General features: G+C 37.8%; 1 protein-coding gene across 8 annotated transcripts in view; it reads right to left on the minus strand.

Annotated features, from left to right (window-relative positions):
• The window catches only part of ARMC2 (armadillo repeat containing 2), a 65,690-nt gene that overhangs the window by 14,480 nt on the left and 34,012 nt on the right, over positions 1-17,198 (minus strand). For all 8 annotated transcript variants that reach the window (XR_009744525.1, XR_009744526.1, XM_061460145.1 and 5 more), the window contains 2 exons: positions 13,694-13,839; positions 11,433-11,532 (listed from right to left, as the gene is read on the minus strand). Coding sequence is in view for 6 of the 8 variants with exons in the window: in XM_061460145.1 (XP_061316129.1) it covers positions 11,433-11,532; positions 13,694-13,839 (246 nt within the window). In the remaining 2 variants the exon portion in view is untranslated. The remainder of the gene's footprint in view (positions 1-11,432; positions 11,533-13,693; positions 13,840-17,198) is intronic.

Consider the following 17,198-nt stretch of genomic DNA (forward strand, 5'->3'; position numbering starts at 1 on the left):
AGATTAACCATTTGATCATACTTAACCCCTTCAGAAAAAGAAGCAAAAAAAGGCATTCCACACTTCACTATTCACAGTGGCATCTATCAATAACCATCTGAACACTGCAGCAATTATTTCCTTATTTTCGTCTCTCAATTAATGTACCATATAAAGCTTTTGTGTTTCTTTCTATGTCCCTTTCAAGTTGCATCTCATTTTGTACTTTTTTTTTCTAATGATGATTTTATGTGTTCTTGCTACCCTTTTATTCTTACAATTGCTAAATGAGACCTATTTCTATTTTTGTATGGTATCTCGATCTAATGATTTAACCAAGCTGCTCCCTTAAAGCACTTTCTATCTCTGCCCTTCAGTGGAATACACAATTACATCTCTTGCTGCTTCATTTGGTACATGAATACTGAGAAACAGTATTCAACAACATGCCCATCTTTTTCTTACCCACCTGTACAGAAGAAAAAAATGAAATTTTGAAGTCTGAACTGACCTAAGTATAAACTTGTAAGTTTATAAACATTTGTAAACTTGTAAGTATAAACATTTGCTCTGTCACTTGCATCAAAACTTGCTCATTTCCCAAAAGAAAAGTCCATAGCTTTATTTTAACAGTACAGGTAAAGTAACATTTCTTCAAGTACAGCACGGCCATCTACTCTCAGATGCTAAAGTGCTGTACTTGCACTAACCTAAAATTTCACTAAACAATTCACATGCTGGTTTTCTTCAAATATAATTATATCGACAGATTTTCTAATCCTCCCTGGTATTAACAATGTAACTTAACCAGGCACAGCCTAACTTGTTGAAGTATAGATACTAATATTGAAGGAAAAAAGAGATGTGTCAGCAGTGAATCCTTCTTTCATACATGCCTTTATCAATAAGTTTCAGGTCTTAAGCCTCTGCCACAAGACATCGGCAATAACATCCTCTTAGGTGAGACAAGGAGGCACAAAAGCACAGAATGTAATCAGTTCTAAGTAACGTTAAGTTTGATGGCTTTGTAATGGAAAATAACTGAGATGCTTGAAGATAAACTGTTCCAGTTGACATAGTTTTAGGCCCTTAAGACATTAGTACAAAAAGTGTAAGAAAAACAGGATAGAAAAACAGGACCTGGGGATGGGGAGTATCTGGGACTAGCAGATGTCCAGGATGGGAGCAGTTAAACTAACTGATAAGTCGAACAGGATAATTGCTATGTCTGTAATGTTAATTAAGCTGGTGCTTCAAAGGCTGCCAGAAGCCATGAAGATTGTTGGAAGAAGTAAACGACCCTCAGAGACCACCACCACATTTGTGTACGCATGTGGGAAACTTTCTGGAAAACGATGTGATTCATACGTAGCCTTATGAATATATATGTGTGCCCACTGACTATATCATGATGGCTTGTGTGGCAATACAGTGACACATGTTAGAAGGAGCTATCCCCCGTGTCTCCCGGCGCTGCAATAAAGAATAGCTGCTTGTCAACTTGAAAACTTTGTTGGCGAGTTTGTTCCTGGAGTTTTCTCCAAATCACAGGGTCAAGAAGATGAATGCCATCCCTGAATATGAGAAGCAGGGAGTCGCCTAAGTAAGGAAAAGTTTCTCACTTTCCTGTATTTAATACGGTCATTCCACAGGACCCACTTTTATATTATTTTTACTAGGAACCATATTTTTGCTAGCATCTAAATGTCATCGACACAAATTTCTATGAACATTCTTACTGACTAACCACTAACAGCTTTCACCTTTGCTGGCACAACCCCCAATTCACAAAGGATGTAAGAATTTGAAACAAACAACTGATGAATCAGAAGAAAGAACTGAAAAGAGCAGGCAGTCTAGTTTGACTCGTTTATATTGACTTTCTAATTTTGGTCAAAACAGTATCAACCCAGCAACAGCTCTACCCAATCAGAAAACAGACAAACAGGTACTGTACAGTAATCAACTGATATTTTGAGAAGTGTGATCTCAACTGTGCTTTCCACCTACAGGCTAGCAAAACAAACTTACAAAGTACTTCTTTTTAGCTAAGCACATCCAATTTTAATAGCACATTACCAAAGCTTCATTATCTTGCAGTGAAAATTTAACTTGCAGAGTCAAAGAGAAACTTCTCCTGAGTAGTATAATACTTAAAGTCTTGTATTATTTTGGCTATTTTTTTTTTTTAATGCCCATTAGTAAGCACTACAAGAGTAAGAAACACCAGCTTAGAATTGCTGTGTAAAGGAATACATGTAAAGATGAACGGTATTCTGAAACTGCTTGCAAGACTAAACCCGTACAAGGCCTATAGGCCTTTCTGTACATAATGAAACAAATCAGTACAATAAATGAGATTATTATACATCTCTAAATGTTTGGAATATTAACTGCATATGGAATTTCAGACATTCTTGCATACTTACAGACAACTGACATTTATCACATTAATTTATATAATTTGGGGGTTTTAACATGTAGAGCATTAAAGACAAATTAGATTAAAGATAGGAATTACACTCAGCCATTTCATCTTTTTATAAGGAGGCAGTCATGCGAGACATGCTGTCCAAAGTGTGCGCCCAAACCTGACTGGAAGGTTATATATGAGACATAGTTTCACTTATACAAATTTGAAGAAACAAGTCAAGAAGAGCTTGAGAAGGAGAACTAATTTTTTTCTTTGCTTCCAACCTGTGAAGCCACTGTGATATTTTTGTTTTTAAAGTGGTAATGGCACCATGTATTTCATCAGCATTTAATTCCTATGTTTCTGACAACTGGAACATATACATTTGATCACTGAAATGAAAGACTTCTTTGCTTATCTACTTTAAAAATCTGTTCCTTGCACTGCCTAAGTAGCTAAGGTACCCAGTGTACTTGCTGAGTCACAGAACTTGACAGCAGTTTATATTGGCAATTGAAAGTGTACCTGCCTTTCAGTGTAAAGCATGATGAACAGAGATACAAATAATACAGGTTTGCTTCTCAGCAGGAAAGGAAAGCCAATTAGGTCAGTGATTTCTAACTAAAACAAGAGAAATAAGAGAAGGGAGTCCATTCTAGAATTTGTACAAGTTAGCCAAGTACCTGTTGTTAGTCTGGTTAATTGTTAGTCCGTTGTTAGTTGTTAGGGTGGCTGGACCCTCAAGAGGGGAGGAGTAGTGTGAAAAAGAAAAATATTCATATGCCAGCAGCTGAGTTCCTATTGAATCTCCATCTCCAAATGAATTGTGTTTCCTGTGTTACACAACCTTCAATGGAGGTAGCCAAAATTCAGTATGAACTGCTTCTCATTCAAATCTAATTTACACTTCATTTTCAAACTTGTATTTCTGCTTTATTGTGTACCTCGGAAAGAAAATTTGAGAGTTTTCTTTGCAGGATCTGATAGTCTGCTTACAGACAAAATAACAGTAGTTATGGCATCCTGGAGCTAATCTCTTACAAACACAGTTAGGATTCATCTTGAAGTGACAAACTGGCTGTGAAAATTCCTGGTCAAGTCCAGAAATAACAAATGAGTCAAAATGAAACTCAGTTTCAAGAAGAAAAGAGGAGGGGTGGAGCAGGGCATAGAATACATTGGAAGTATCAAAAACGAATGACGTTCTTGACTGAGGGACCTGAAATAAGGAGCAGAGAGAAGCTTGTCCACAGTGATAGCAGGGAGTACTTTGCCAGTAAAGTACTCTCTCCCCTGCAAATCTGAATGAATTTGAGAAGAGGCCATTTCTAGAATATAGTTATAGCTTGGTGTATCACATACCACAATTAGGACCCTACCCTATAATTTCATACACCCTCAAAATATAATCTGTTTAGTTAGACTTTTCAGAAAAGGGTTCAACGGCACTTAGTGATTTTTACCAATGAAGAACTTCTTGCACTTACGTTTGTTTGAGGAGATGAAGAAAAGCAAGCAAACTGTCACCAAAACAACATTTGAAGAAAAGCAATATACATTCTCTAAAAACACATTTCAGAAATCACAAATTGAAAAAGAAGTTGGAAACTGTTATCTCCCCATAGTATTGCTCGAGTGATTACTGATCTTCCTCATTAAAATCATTATTCTTATTGCTAGTTTAAATTTGCACAGCTTCAGCCACTCTCTCTTTTTCCCTTTTTTCCTATAGAATGGTCTACTAATAGAAACGTCTACCTTGTGCATTCTGCTAATAGACAGCTTGCTAATGGTCTGACTTTTGTCATTGATAAATTAATTTGCTCAAACCTTGGGGTCTTTTTAACACAATTATTTTAACTCTTTACAGAGCTGTTCCAAATCTTTCTACACGTTTTGTAGAAATTAATACCAGAAAACTAAGACAAAATATTTTAGTGAAAGCATCTGTCATACCAAGCACTAATATCTATTTATTTTTATTTGATATTCTAATGTTTACCTATCTGGTAATTACATTAATTTTCTTGTATCTTTTGATACATCAGAACAGCAGGTTTCTTATGATATATGCCAGTGAAGGCTGCTTGACTACAAACTTTGAGTTCTGCATTCCTGATCATTTTATATTCAGAGTACACATCACATACTCTGAATTTTCCTTTCCACCTTTGCCTTTTGTTTCATACACACAAAACAAACCCCAAAAACCAACAACAAAAAACAAGCCAACCAACCAACCCAAAACAACAAAACCCCCACAATCAAAATATTAGGAAGGTGCAAATACACCATCAGCTCAGCATACTGTCATAAATCATTCTATAGGGAAAAAGTGACCTTCTGTGTTTATTCAGACTTAGCAGCAGGGAAATTCCTTCAGAGTTGTCAGAATATTTATCCTAAAATGGCTAATTCCTTTTGAAAAAAAGTTAATTCAGAGAGACTGAATGATGAGTTATTACTATGCATGTGCATACACACAACAGAAGAGAAAAATCTGGTATTTTTATGATCATCTTTAATGGTCAATTACTATATTCCCTTCATAGCTTTTTCTTCACTGTCCAAGGCACTATTATAATATTGGGCAAGGAGGAATGCAACTGAAAATACGTATTTGTAAACACAAGAGAAAAGAACACATTACCTATGTAAGTCATTCATAAGGTTATCTTGACAAGCATTTCAGCAGAACTGGTGGCATAAATAGCACCCACCCTCCATTCACAGCTTGGTTCCTCTCCCATATTGTTTCCTCAGTATTTGTGAAGAAGGAACTATTTGTGGGGCTGTTCAACAAACTAGACTGGAAAGCAAGGCATGTGATTATTCAGCAAAGGACTGGGATTGGGTTTTTTTCCAGTTTTAAAGTTACTGGAAGCTGGATCAGTTCTGTGGCATGATGTATCACTCTGTCACACAAACAGCTGTCCTGAGCCCAAATGAGGGATGGCACAGAGGGGAAAAATAAGTAACCGAAACACAAAGAACACTTGCATCAGCAATGATGACCATTTCTTTAAAGGCAAACTATGGATACAGAAACATCACCACCACCCCCAACAAAAATAACAGTAATTAAAAAAGGCTCCATTCATATCTGATAAGGAAGGGATTCTATAGGTATGTAGCGAATAAAAGACAGACTAGGGACAAGGTAGGCCCCCTCTGGAAGCTCTTGGGAGAACTGGCTACCCTGGATTTGGAGAAGGCTGAGGTTCTCAATGACTTCTTTTCCCCAGTCTTCACTGGCAAAGGCTCTGACAGTACCATCCAAGTCTTGGAAGGCAGATGCAGGGACTGTGAGAATGAAGGCCTTGGGCCCACTGTAGGAAAGGATCTAGCTCGAGACCATCTTAAAAACCTGAATGTGCACAAGTCCATGGGACCTGATGAGATCCATCCACGGGTCCTGAGGGAGCTGGCGAATTAAGTTACTAAGCCACTGACCATCATAGTTGAGAAATCATGGCAGTCAGGTGAAGTTCCCGATGACTGGAAAAAGGGAAATATAACCCCCATTTTCAAGAAGGGGAAAATGCATGACCCGGGGAACTCCAGACCAGTCAGTCTCACCTCTGTGCCTGGCAAAATCTTGGAGCAGATTCTCCTGGAAGGCATGCTAAGGCACATGAAAAACAACAAGGTGCCTGGTGACAGCCACTAAGGGGAAACCCTGCCTGACCAATTTGGTGGCCTTCTATGATGGGGCTACAGAACTGATGGACAGGGATAGAGCAGTTGATGTCATCTACCTGGACTTGTGTAAAGCGTTCGACACTGTCCCACACGACACCCTTGTCTCTAAATTGGAGAGACATCAATTTGATGGATGGACCACTCGGTGGATAAAGAACTGGCTGGATGGCCGCATGCAAAGAGTTGTGGTCAATGGCTCAATGTCCAGCTGGAGACCAGTAACGAGTGGTGTCCTTCAGGGATCGGTGTTGGGACCGGTCTTGTTCAACATCTTTGTCGCTGACATGGACAGTGGGATTGAGTGCGCCCTCAGCAAGTTTGCTGATGACACCAAGCATTCCGCAGGGGTTGGTACCTGAGACCAGCACCGTTTAACATCTTTGTCACTGACATGGACATTGGGATCAAGGGCACCCTCAGCAAGTTTACCAATGACACCAAGCTGTGTGGTGCAGTTGACATGCTAGAGGGGAGGGATGCCATCCAGAGGGACCTTGACATGCTTGAGAGGTGGGCCAAGCACAAATACAGGCTGTACAGAGAACGGACTGAGAACAGTCCTAAGGGGAAGGACTTGGGGGTGTTGGTTGACGAGAAGCTCAACATGAGCCGGCAATGTGAGTCTGCCACCCAGAAAGCCAACCATGTCCTGGGCTACATCAAAAGGAGTGTGACCAGAAGGTCAAAGGAGGTTATTCGTCCACTCTGTGCCTTTCTCATGAGACCCCACCTGGAGCACTGCATTCAGCTCTGAGGCCCCGAACATAGGAGGACGTGGACCTGTTGGAGCAAGTCCAGAGGAGGGCCACTAAGCTGCTCTGATGGCTAGAGCACCTCTCCTATGAAGACAGGCTGAGAGAGGTTGGGCTTGTTCAGCCTGGAAAAGAGAAGGCTCCAGGGAGACCTTAGAGCAGCTTCCAGTACCTAAAGGGGACCTACAAGGAACCTGAAGAGGGACTTTCCACAAGGGCATGTAGTGATAAGACAAGGGGGAATGTCTTTAAACTGACAGAGGGTAGATTTCTACTAGATATTAGGAAGAAGTTCTTCAGTATGAGGGTGGTGAGACACTGGCACAGGTTGCCCAGAGAATCTGTGGCTACCCCATTACTGGCAGGGTTCAAGGCAAGGTTGGATGGGGCTTTGAGCAACCTGGTCTAGTGGAAAGTGCCCCTGCCCAGGGCAACAGGGTTGGAACTAAATGAGCTTTAACCCATTCTGTGACTCTATGATATTCTCCTTCATGAAAGCACTTGTGGTGTGTCTGCTTTCAGAAGGAAAAATTATTTTTCATGGGAGAGTTTGCTGCTGATGTTAAGATATTCAAAGCAGCAAAGATGAAGGCTGAATGAAGAGCAGAAAAAGGATTTGTAGTCAACTGGTAATAAACCAGCAGATGAAATTTAAATGCAGATAAACATGAAATGATGCATGTGCAAAAACACAGAGTAGACATACCTTCATTTATAAAATTACAGCCTTTGAACCAACCATAACCTCCTGGAGAGCAATCTCAGGATAATGACAGATTCCACATGGGGGTTTAATGCTCACAGGAGATCAAGAAAGCAAATAAAATACTGGGAATTATTGGGAAATAAACTTGTGAAGGCATGTAAATCTATGATATGGCCACATCTTAATTGCCATGTTCTGGTTACCTCATCTCAAAAACAAAGATACAGGAATCAGGACTGCAAAAGGTTCTGAGAAAAGCAACACAGATGCACAATGGTATGGAATAACCTCTGTATCAGACAGTACTATGGAAGCAAGGACTCTTAACTAAGCAAGGGCTCTTCAGCCTGGAGAAGAGGTAACTCAGAGAGGATATGATAAAGGTCTAGAAAGTCAAGGGTGCTGTGAAGTGAATGATGGGATTAAATATTTACCAATTTTTCAATACCTGAGGGCACTGAATAAAGATAGTAAAGGCCAAATTCAAAACAAGCAAAAGGAATTATTTGTGCAATGGACAGTTGCTATGACAACTCCTTACCAAGGGATGGTTAACATGTTAGAAATTTATTTGGGGCAGAGGAGAGACTGTCAAATTTCATGGAAGTCAACCAAGGTTTATTGCATACACACATATCTACAGCTGGCTGAGGAAGTTTCCAAACTGGAAAGAGCTGGAGGTTTGGTTAAGTACACACAAGAAGTTCCACATGTGCTTGCTCTGTTTTTACTGTTCTTTAGGCACCTGATTTCCACCACTGCTGAGTATGAATAGTAGGCTGGATGAATCTGTCATGTGACCTAATGTGATTATTCTTTTGCTGAACAGGCAGTTGTTGCATCCAGCATTGTCAGATATTTACAAACGTTTCCTAATTAAAAAGTAGGCTATGCTAAAGAATAAAGGGGCTTTTGTATACAACAGGGACAAGATTTCCTCTATGCAAATATTAGTAGCATACCCTGTGTTTATGCACTTAGGATTGAAAACAGATTCCTAACTGTACACTGATAAAAGATTACACTGAAGCTGGCAGGGCCACAGAAGGCCACCTAAGCTTGGGTAGTGTCAGAAGCTACTGCCCTATTTAGGCAATCTCCCTGCTCCCAAAGCATGGCTTCCTTGTGACTTATAACATTAACCACAGCCTGGGGAAGTCATCCTTTATATAGCTTATCTGAAAAGCTTAGAAATGATTATGAACTGGGAAAGGGGAACAGCATCTCGTTAAAATATTTCTGGAGATGGACAAAAGTCTACAATGCTGACTAGAAACAGAAGCATGCAAAGCTCATCCTCAAGGTAGAGGCTTTACAAGAACACCTCTGACAGGTTTCACAGCATGTGGCAACTACCAAGGGGTTTTTTATTATTCCACACATGTAAGCCACAAAACCAACCACAAGTTGACAAGTGAAGTCCAACCGAATACGTACTTCAGATGTGTAGACAAGCACTGCTGAATACTCAAGTCCTACCTTGCAGATCCAGCTTTTCCAATCCTTCCTTACCCAAGGAATTACACATGAATTTAGTAAGTCTTGCCAACTCCATTTCCCCAGAAAAGTCTCTCAGAGTTAAATTACTACTCTCCCTTTTGACTCTTTTACCCAAGAGAAAAATGAGCTGAGAAAAAAAAAAAAAAAGAATAGAGCTGAAACTGCAGTGTGGTGAGAAAAACAGACACTATTTGGGTGGCAGCTGTGGAATTTAGTGAGTGGTATGGGAGCAAGTCATTAATCCTATTTCCAGTGCTCACAGTTTTATTTTCACAAGCTTTAATGCTTATTTTTAAAGTCACACTTATGAGAAAGTCTGAATGCTCATTTTCTTTTTTTTCCCCACTAGATTTCTGCTGCCATGACTGCTAGTAAAAAAACCTGATCCCATAAACTCTGCAACCTGAAAATACAGAAAACAGACTTCCTTTCTTAACATATTGGTTCTTAGTCCTGAGGATTTTTAATGCTTTGAGTTAATAATACTGATTTATCCTCCTCTTTGCTTCTTCCCCAGCAGACAATTTTACTCACACTGCTGTTACTTGTTTTCCTTTCAACACATCCCAACTCATGCTATAACTCACTAGCTGTCATCATTTTAAAAGAAAGATTAGCAGTGCCAACTACACCTCAGGAAAAACATTTGCACTCCTCACAGGTAGTGTTTATTATATGCTCCAGAAAAAAGTGGCGCATTACATTATCCATGCCCCTCTTCTTGTTTCTGCAGGGCTTCACTAAGCTGACAACTGACAGTTGCATGCTTGTTTAAAAACTGCAGCAAGAAACAATTATTCTGAAGACTGCACATATAATCATCACAACATAATAACTAAGGTTTTTTTTAACACGAGCTATTTCTTTACTAACTTCTATTTTGATAAAACAACTGACAGTTTAACACAAAAAACAATGCTAATCTAGTGAAGAATGATGTATTTTAGGACCACTTAATAAAGTAGACAAATGAGAAGCTAAATTCTCAGCACTCCCTGGCAACAAATTATTTGAATTTATGTTTGAGCCTACAATTTGTTGTAACACAAAACTGTTATCTCAGAGGCCTAGTAAACTTCCCCTTAAAATTACAGATGAAGATTGAGAGAAAGATTTAATCCAATTTAAGCTGTTTATTCCCAGTTCATCATTTGTTGAGTTTTTAATGCAGCACTCACAAGGAAAAATAACTATAAAGCTAGTAAAATATCACACCTTTGATATTTCTCATATTATTTACATAGCATTTACACAGCATTTTTAACTAAAGTGTCTTTGAAGACCATACAATCCAAGAGCAGCCTGAACCTAGAAACACTCAGATACGCTGAAGAAATGTTAATCAACGGGCATTTAGAAGAACAGAACCAACTTCATCTTTGTTCCTTTTCCATGAGTGTTACCACCAAACCCAGGGATGCAGGTAAACAGGAAAGGGAGAAATTATTTTTGTATTTGGCAAGAGAGAGAACAGATTGTTCAGTGTAGCTGATCTGGTTACCTTCTGCCTTTAACAATAGCAGCACGGAAGACCTCCTTTCAACAGTTCTTCAGGAATTACTAACCCTGGGAGAAATTGTATAGGATAAGTCCTCAAGCTAATTCAGATGCTGGAGCAGCCAAGAAAGTTCCTTACTGTTAAGACTAACCTGAATATAATTTAATGTTCTATGTTTTGAAACCTCATTGCACCTTTGAACATCTATGCTTTACATAAAAATTATTTTCTTCTTAAATCTTACCTGGCAATAGAGCTAAGTAATTTACCATACATGGGGAACATGACTCTTACCTATGTGGCGGTCTTTAAAACTGTGATCCTGCACCAAACCCCCTGAGCCTGGTGCTCCAGTAAACACAGGAAAAGATCATTGGTACACCAGGACAATACAGCAACATCTGACCCCTGAAGGTCAAAATTTAAACATTTATTTCTAGGTGAATGTTTCAAATGCGCTATCCTAGGCATATGGTTTTCCCTGGTAGATGATACATTCTGATACCTTATGCAGTTATCAAGGAAAAAATTTTCCTCTATTTTCAGACTGCTTAACTCTGAAAAATCCACACTCATTTTGCAGAGAAGGAGGGCAGGAGAAATCCCAATAATTTCCTATTATTAAATACTCAAATAAACAATTTGCTTTCTACACATGCAAAGGATAGACAAGTTAATCAACTATCTGTCCTCTGTATTGCTTTGGATTTTAATCTAAATTATTTCATTTCAATTATTTACTACTTAAAAATGCTGTCAACCATTTAAAATTTTTATTTGTTAAATGCATAGAAGTAGGTCACTGAAAACAAGCTTATACACAATAATACACAGACACATCCAAGGATTAATATATACAAATCAAGAGATTTAAAAACTGACCTGCTGTTTCTGGTGTTTGTTTAGTAGGGCTAAAAATAAGACATAACATCTGGAGCAGTCTGCTAAAGCTGTGCAGAAATCATTGTAGGAAGAAAGTTTGCTACAAAGATACAAAAATATAACAGACGTGAATGAAAGCACTTTTTTTTCCACAAAAGATCCTTTTAGAAAGAATTACTCTGCTTTTGACTCTCAGAGCTGTATTTTCCAACAAATGAAATGAATGCCAACACTCTGACTTCTAGGAGAGAAGTCTAGTTACTCATGCCACAGTTAATTACAGGAAGAAGTGAACATAAGAAGCTTCCCAACCTGCTTGCCATACGGGCACAGTATGCTAACAATAGCACTTCTTAGTGTTAAATGGCAGAACTGTAATTTCAAGATGACATAGAAAGTCAGACAAGAGAGGAAATAAAGGGTCCCTTCCTAATGCACACCTCGTGGAGCTCAGCACTGACAGAACACATCTCTCACCAGCAACTATGAAGAACGTGCCTTTGTGCAGTTGCAATTTTATCTCTGTGCATTCCCTAACAGCTGCTGCTGTCCTACACTGCTCACCTTGACCATTACAAAACCAGAGAATTGGACATGCTTTGGTCATACCAGAAATATTGCAATGACAGAACAAACTAGGACAACTTCTTACTTCCCATGAAGTCAAAACCAGCCAATAACTGTGCTGATGTTCAATTACAACCAATTACAGCAAGACCTACAGACTTGGAGAAATGAATCATTTGAATAGATTGAACATATTCTCTGCAAAGAAGCTACGTAAACTGACTGGGAGAAAAGAATAATCATTCTGTATTACTAGAAGACAAAACAGAACTCAAATCTGTGCTCTGTACAGTACAGTATTTTTTGTAATGTGACTGCAATTTCCAGGAACCTAATTACACTGATTTTATGGCTAATTTGTATCCTTGGAGCATGCAGTTCCCTCAACTTAAGAAAAAAATAGTGAAACAGTAGGAAACTTTAAATAAGACAAATAACTTTCGCTCCATATTGAATTCTAGATCAAATAAATGTCCTTGTCAGAATTACAGTATAAATATCAATATCAATTACAATTACAAACCCATTACCCCACTTTCCATGGCATTTTCTAAGTAAAAGAAATGCTCTCTCCTTAGAAGAAGTAAATATGCTCAAAGTGGTGTAATTGCCAGAACTCAACTTATTTTTAGGAACAAAATTAGAGAGACAGATGTGGACAATGCAGTTTGGAACTGTGAAAGCAATTGACATGCTTTACAGGTAGCACAAACAGCAAAGGACAAAATTTGCCTGGTTTTAGCTGTGGAGAGGAAGAAGGAATGACACTCCTTTATGTAGCTGCTCTTCCAAGCACAACCCAATCTCATCTAGCAAGGAGAATGTGACGGATAATTTGGAGGGGCTGAACAGGAAAAGCAGTCCATAGCAGAATCTCAATGAGCATGGAGCCACAGGTAACATGACTCAATACAGTAACAAAGCAGCAATGTTAAACACTTCATCCAGAAGAGCATTCATAAATTGTGCTTATAACCCAGCTCCTCCTGAACTTACTAACAGCTACTTTCACAACTTCTTCAAAATCCTTACATTGTTTGCAAGTTCATTTACCATTGGATATTGCAAGCTGGTACTTGGTTGCTAGAAGATTTTTGACTGAGAATCTATTCAGACTACAAAAGGATCTCTTGGGCTGATTCACTCCTACTGATCTCCCTCTAAAAAACACATCTTGGGAAGCAGCCACTGAGCTGCTCATAAAATGGGAGCACACTCAAGCCCTGATCCCACAGATTAATCTCAAACACACTCTGACAGCTCAAAACAATGAACACTGGTCACATTTTCTCTCTTTTGCATTTTATTTCATAAAACACAGTCCCTGATGCCATTTAAGCTTGTGTAATTGATCTCATTTTTATTAAACATGGCCTAACATAAAATTTTTGCAGCTTTAAAATATAAGAAATGGTACCTTAAAAATCTTGATCAGAATTTATAGGATCAAAGAATGACACAATACAACAAAACATTTTTCACAGGGACAACGAATTCAAGTTTGTATGGCTATAATTAAACAATTCTATCAGTATTAATAAAGACACAATTATTGTACAAAATCATTAAAAAAAAATCTATACGGAGTTTTTAAGAAAACAATTCAATGTAAATCTCCCAATTTTAGCGGGGTCACTCGAAGCAGTAACACCAATTTGACTGCATGAAGAAATAGGACTGCGTTCTACACATACCTGAATATCCTGACAAGGTAGGTGCACACATCCTTATCCCTCAAGCGCTGCTCTAGCGCCACACAGAGCTCAGAGACTGCACCACTGCGAATGAGCTGGCGTCTCGCCGGAGCCAAGTCAGCCAAGTTTCGCAAGGTAGCTGTCAGCTGCAAACACAATATTTGAAGATATATTAATCACAGCCGCTTACAGCAGAATCCATGCTGTTCCGAAAATTTAATAAAGCTCACGTCTAACGCGTAATGTCTAAGGCAGTCTGAATGCTCTGCTGACATTCTGCAGGGACGTATCTACCAATAAATTGTAACAGGAAATGTGTGAGTAACAAAATTGTGTATATTAAGTGCTTGAAAATGAAAGCTTGATACTGGTCTTTGCCTGCATGTAGCCTCCTTCTCTGAGGGAAACATGATCTTCCATACGTTTAAAAATCTTGTATGCATCTATATGAGCATATACCAATTGGAAATTAGGTTAAATGTTGTCCATAAAGTGACTTTTTGCATAATGTCCAAATTTGCAAATTTACATTTAAGTCTTACAAAGTAATCCTTTGTATATATTTTGATAATATATACATTGTGTGTATATATATATCATATGAGATATAATATCATATTATATATGATATATATATCAGCTTTATATATATCAGTTATATATAGCATACATAACTATATATTATATATTTGATAATATATATATTTTGATAATAACTAAGTTGAAAACTAAGGTAAATTTATTTTAAAAGGCAACAATATTTACTGTGATCTAAAATTTTAGAAATTAATCAAAACAAATCTACTATTTGAACAGTAAAAATGAAAAGCTAAAGTCCTCAAGTTTATTTTGGAGAAAACAAAATATTTTCAGACGATATTGTTCTATTTCAAGGCATTTTAAGCATTAAATATCTAATCGCTTGTAGGCTAGATATATGCAAAATGAATAATCTATTGCATATTTTTAAATGTTACCCTTCCAAGGTAAGGGTATTCAAATGCCAAGGTCAGACAGGCAACAACATGCAAGTTAATGGTTGATCTAAACCAGAATTTACTATAATGTGAAGACGCAAAAGCTGTTTAAATTTTTTGTTATCACAAAAACCCCTCTGGAAATTAAGTATTTTATCACTGAATTGGACCTCCTGTCCAGTTACATGTAATTGTTAATTTCAAAGGAAAAATCTGGCAAAGAGCAGGTTAAGTTGCTGTGTTTGAGGAGCTTTTGCTCATAGGATTCTATGCACTACTCAGCCCATTCTCAAACTGTTTAAATATTCACTGTCCTGCTTCAACAAATTTGACAAAACTGTATACATCTTCAGTTACTGCTCAATGTTCTGTGATGGAAGAACGGGAGAAGGGACAGTGTCAAAATGAGAGAAGCAAGGTACAGAGGGGGAAAAAAAATGTGATATAATGTGACCATGATACGTAAATGGATTTAGCTTTAGAATTAAATATGAAATGCATATTATCTTCAGAATAAACAGAAATTGAATCAGTGGAAGCCATTTGCTTCATATTGCGCATACTTTACAAAGACACCTGGAGTTTCTTGTTATTTTAACTGAACAACTGTAAAAAATACATTTCTAGATATGCATTCACAAGCATAACACAAGTCATAATGCTTCAAAAATCAACACAATACTGGGGAAATATTTTAAAATAAAAATGTTCCAATATATACTTCGCTATTCAGAAGTTTTAATGGACGAACTCCTGCCAAATGGAATAGACACAGAAGACTCCATTCAGTGCTCACATACATACAAGACGTTCACATTCATCTTAGGATGATACTTGTTGAGGTCTAGCTAAACTTTGCAATAAAAAGTTGGAAAGGAAAAGCAATGCAAAATAATGTATACATTTAAATGTGCAAGACAATGAAATTCAACAGAACAGCTAGTACGCGAGTAAAATTTGAAGAGTACACATTAAGAAACTAATAGAAACTAGCCAGACAGCAAGTGAATTCCAGAGATACTCTGATTCCTTCAAGCAGATGCCATGATTCAGGAAGAAATGCATAACAATTGGCTCTAGTAATCCTCACCAGCCCTAATCCTTATGTTGCCATGCAAAAGATCAAATTCACCCAAACAGAAAAATTTCACAGCAGACAAATGCTATTTTTAAAGGAGAAGACATTTAAGCGCTTTTCAATTAAAGAACATGGAATACTTGTTAAGTCTTGTCAGCAACACTTCAAAAGCCTTGGCTTTTGAATAAGCATTACCATATTTCATACAAATATAATCAGACTATTAAGTGAAGCAACATAACATGAGTCAAAAATGACCTTGGTTTCATGTCCTCTCTTAAGGAAAAATAATTATTATTATTACAAATATTTTTATTCTTGTATTGTGGAATTTCTACATAAAATCTGTTCAGTAACACTGAAGAAATCAGTTTGTTCCCACAAAAAGGACCTGGCAAGATTATGTGTAACACTGCCATCTGGTGATTGTGCAATTATGCAGTTAAAGAACAGAAAGTTGGTACCAGTTAACTGAGCTCCTTCACTCACCAGCATTAAAAGATGGCAGAGCCTCTCTCAGAGACCACTATGACTATTTAAGGTGTTTTCTCCTCCAATATAATTTTCTCTTTATTCCTGAAGACTTGTATTTATTCATTATTTTCTGTATGCCACTGGATATTTGATCTTTCGCTACAAATTAAAGTATGCCACAAAAATTCCCTTTATTCAGAAAACATAAATCACAGACAAAACCTTCTTCAATACTATATACCTGAAGACAGAACTATTCCCATGCCTGTCTATAAGAACTGAACAATTAACTCACATGTAAGAAATAGTGCACATTAATGTAAATTTGTTAAAGAAACTGATACGAAAAAGTCACATAGCAGCAGGAAGTACTGCTTTCCTCACAGGAAGAAGAAAAATTAAATATCTGCACTACTATAGATGATTTTATAAATCATAGAATCATGAAATGATTAGGGTTGGAAAGGACCTGAAAGATCATCTCGTTCCAACCCCCTTCCCATGGGCAGGGACACCCTCCACTAGACCAGGTTGCTCAAAGCTCCATCCAATCTGGCCTTGAACACTGTGAGGGATGGGGCAGCCACAACTTCTCTGGCCAATGTGTGCCAGTGCCTCACAACCCTCACAGTAAAGAACTTATTCCTAATCTCAATCTACCATTTTTCAGGGGAAGAACTGTTTGGAGAATTCACAGTGCCACAAGAAAGTTAACATTGCCAATTCTAAAGACAGAAGTGTATAAAAGATAATTTTGTGATTTATATAGGAATTTAATGATGACAGGACCACATAGGAAAGAAAACAGGAACATGACAAGCACAAAATTTCCAGTCTCATCACATATTCTTCCATTCTTCAGCAATTTGCCACTTTGGGACTTTCTTAGCCAAACGTACGTACTAAGCCACATCATTTCATTCAGCGTTTTCTAGCATCTCCCATTTCATTCAACACTTTCTAGCATATCCCAGTT

The sequence above is a fragment of the Pezoporus flaviventris genome, unplaced genomic scaffold, assembly GCF_033815535.1.
Source record: "Pezoporus flaviventris isolate CSIRO_AGI_PZ_B2104156 unplaced genomic scaffold, CSIRO_AGI_Pfla_v1 ptg000031l, whole genome shotgun sequence".
NCBI lineage: Eukaryota > Metazoa > Chordata > Aves > Psittaciformes > Psittacidae > Pezoporus > Pezoporus flaviventris.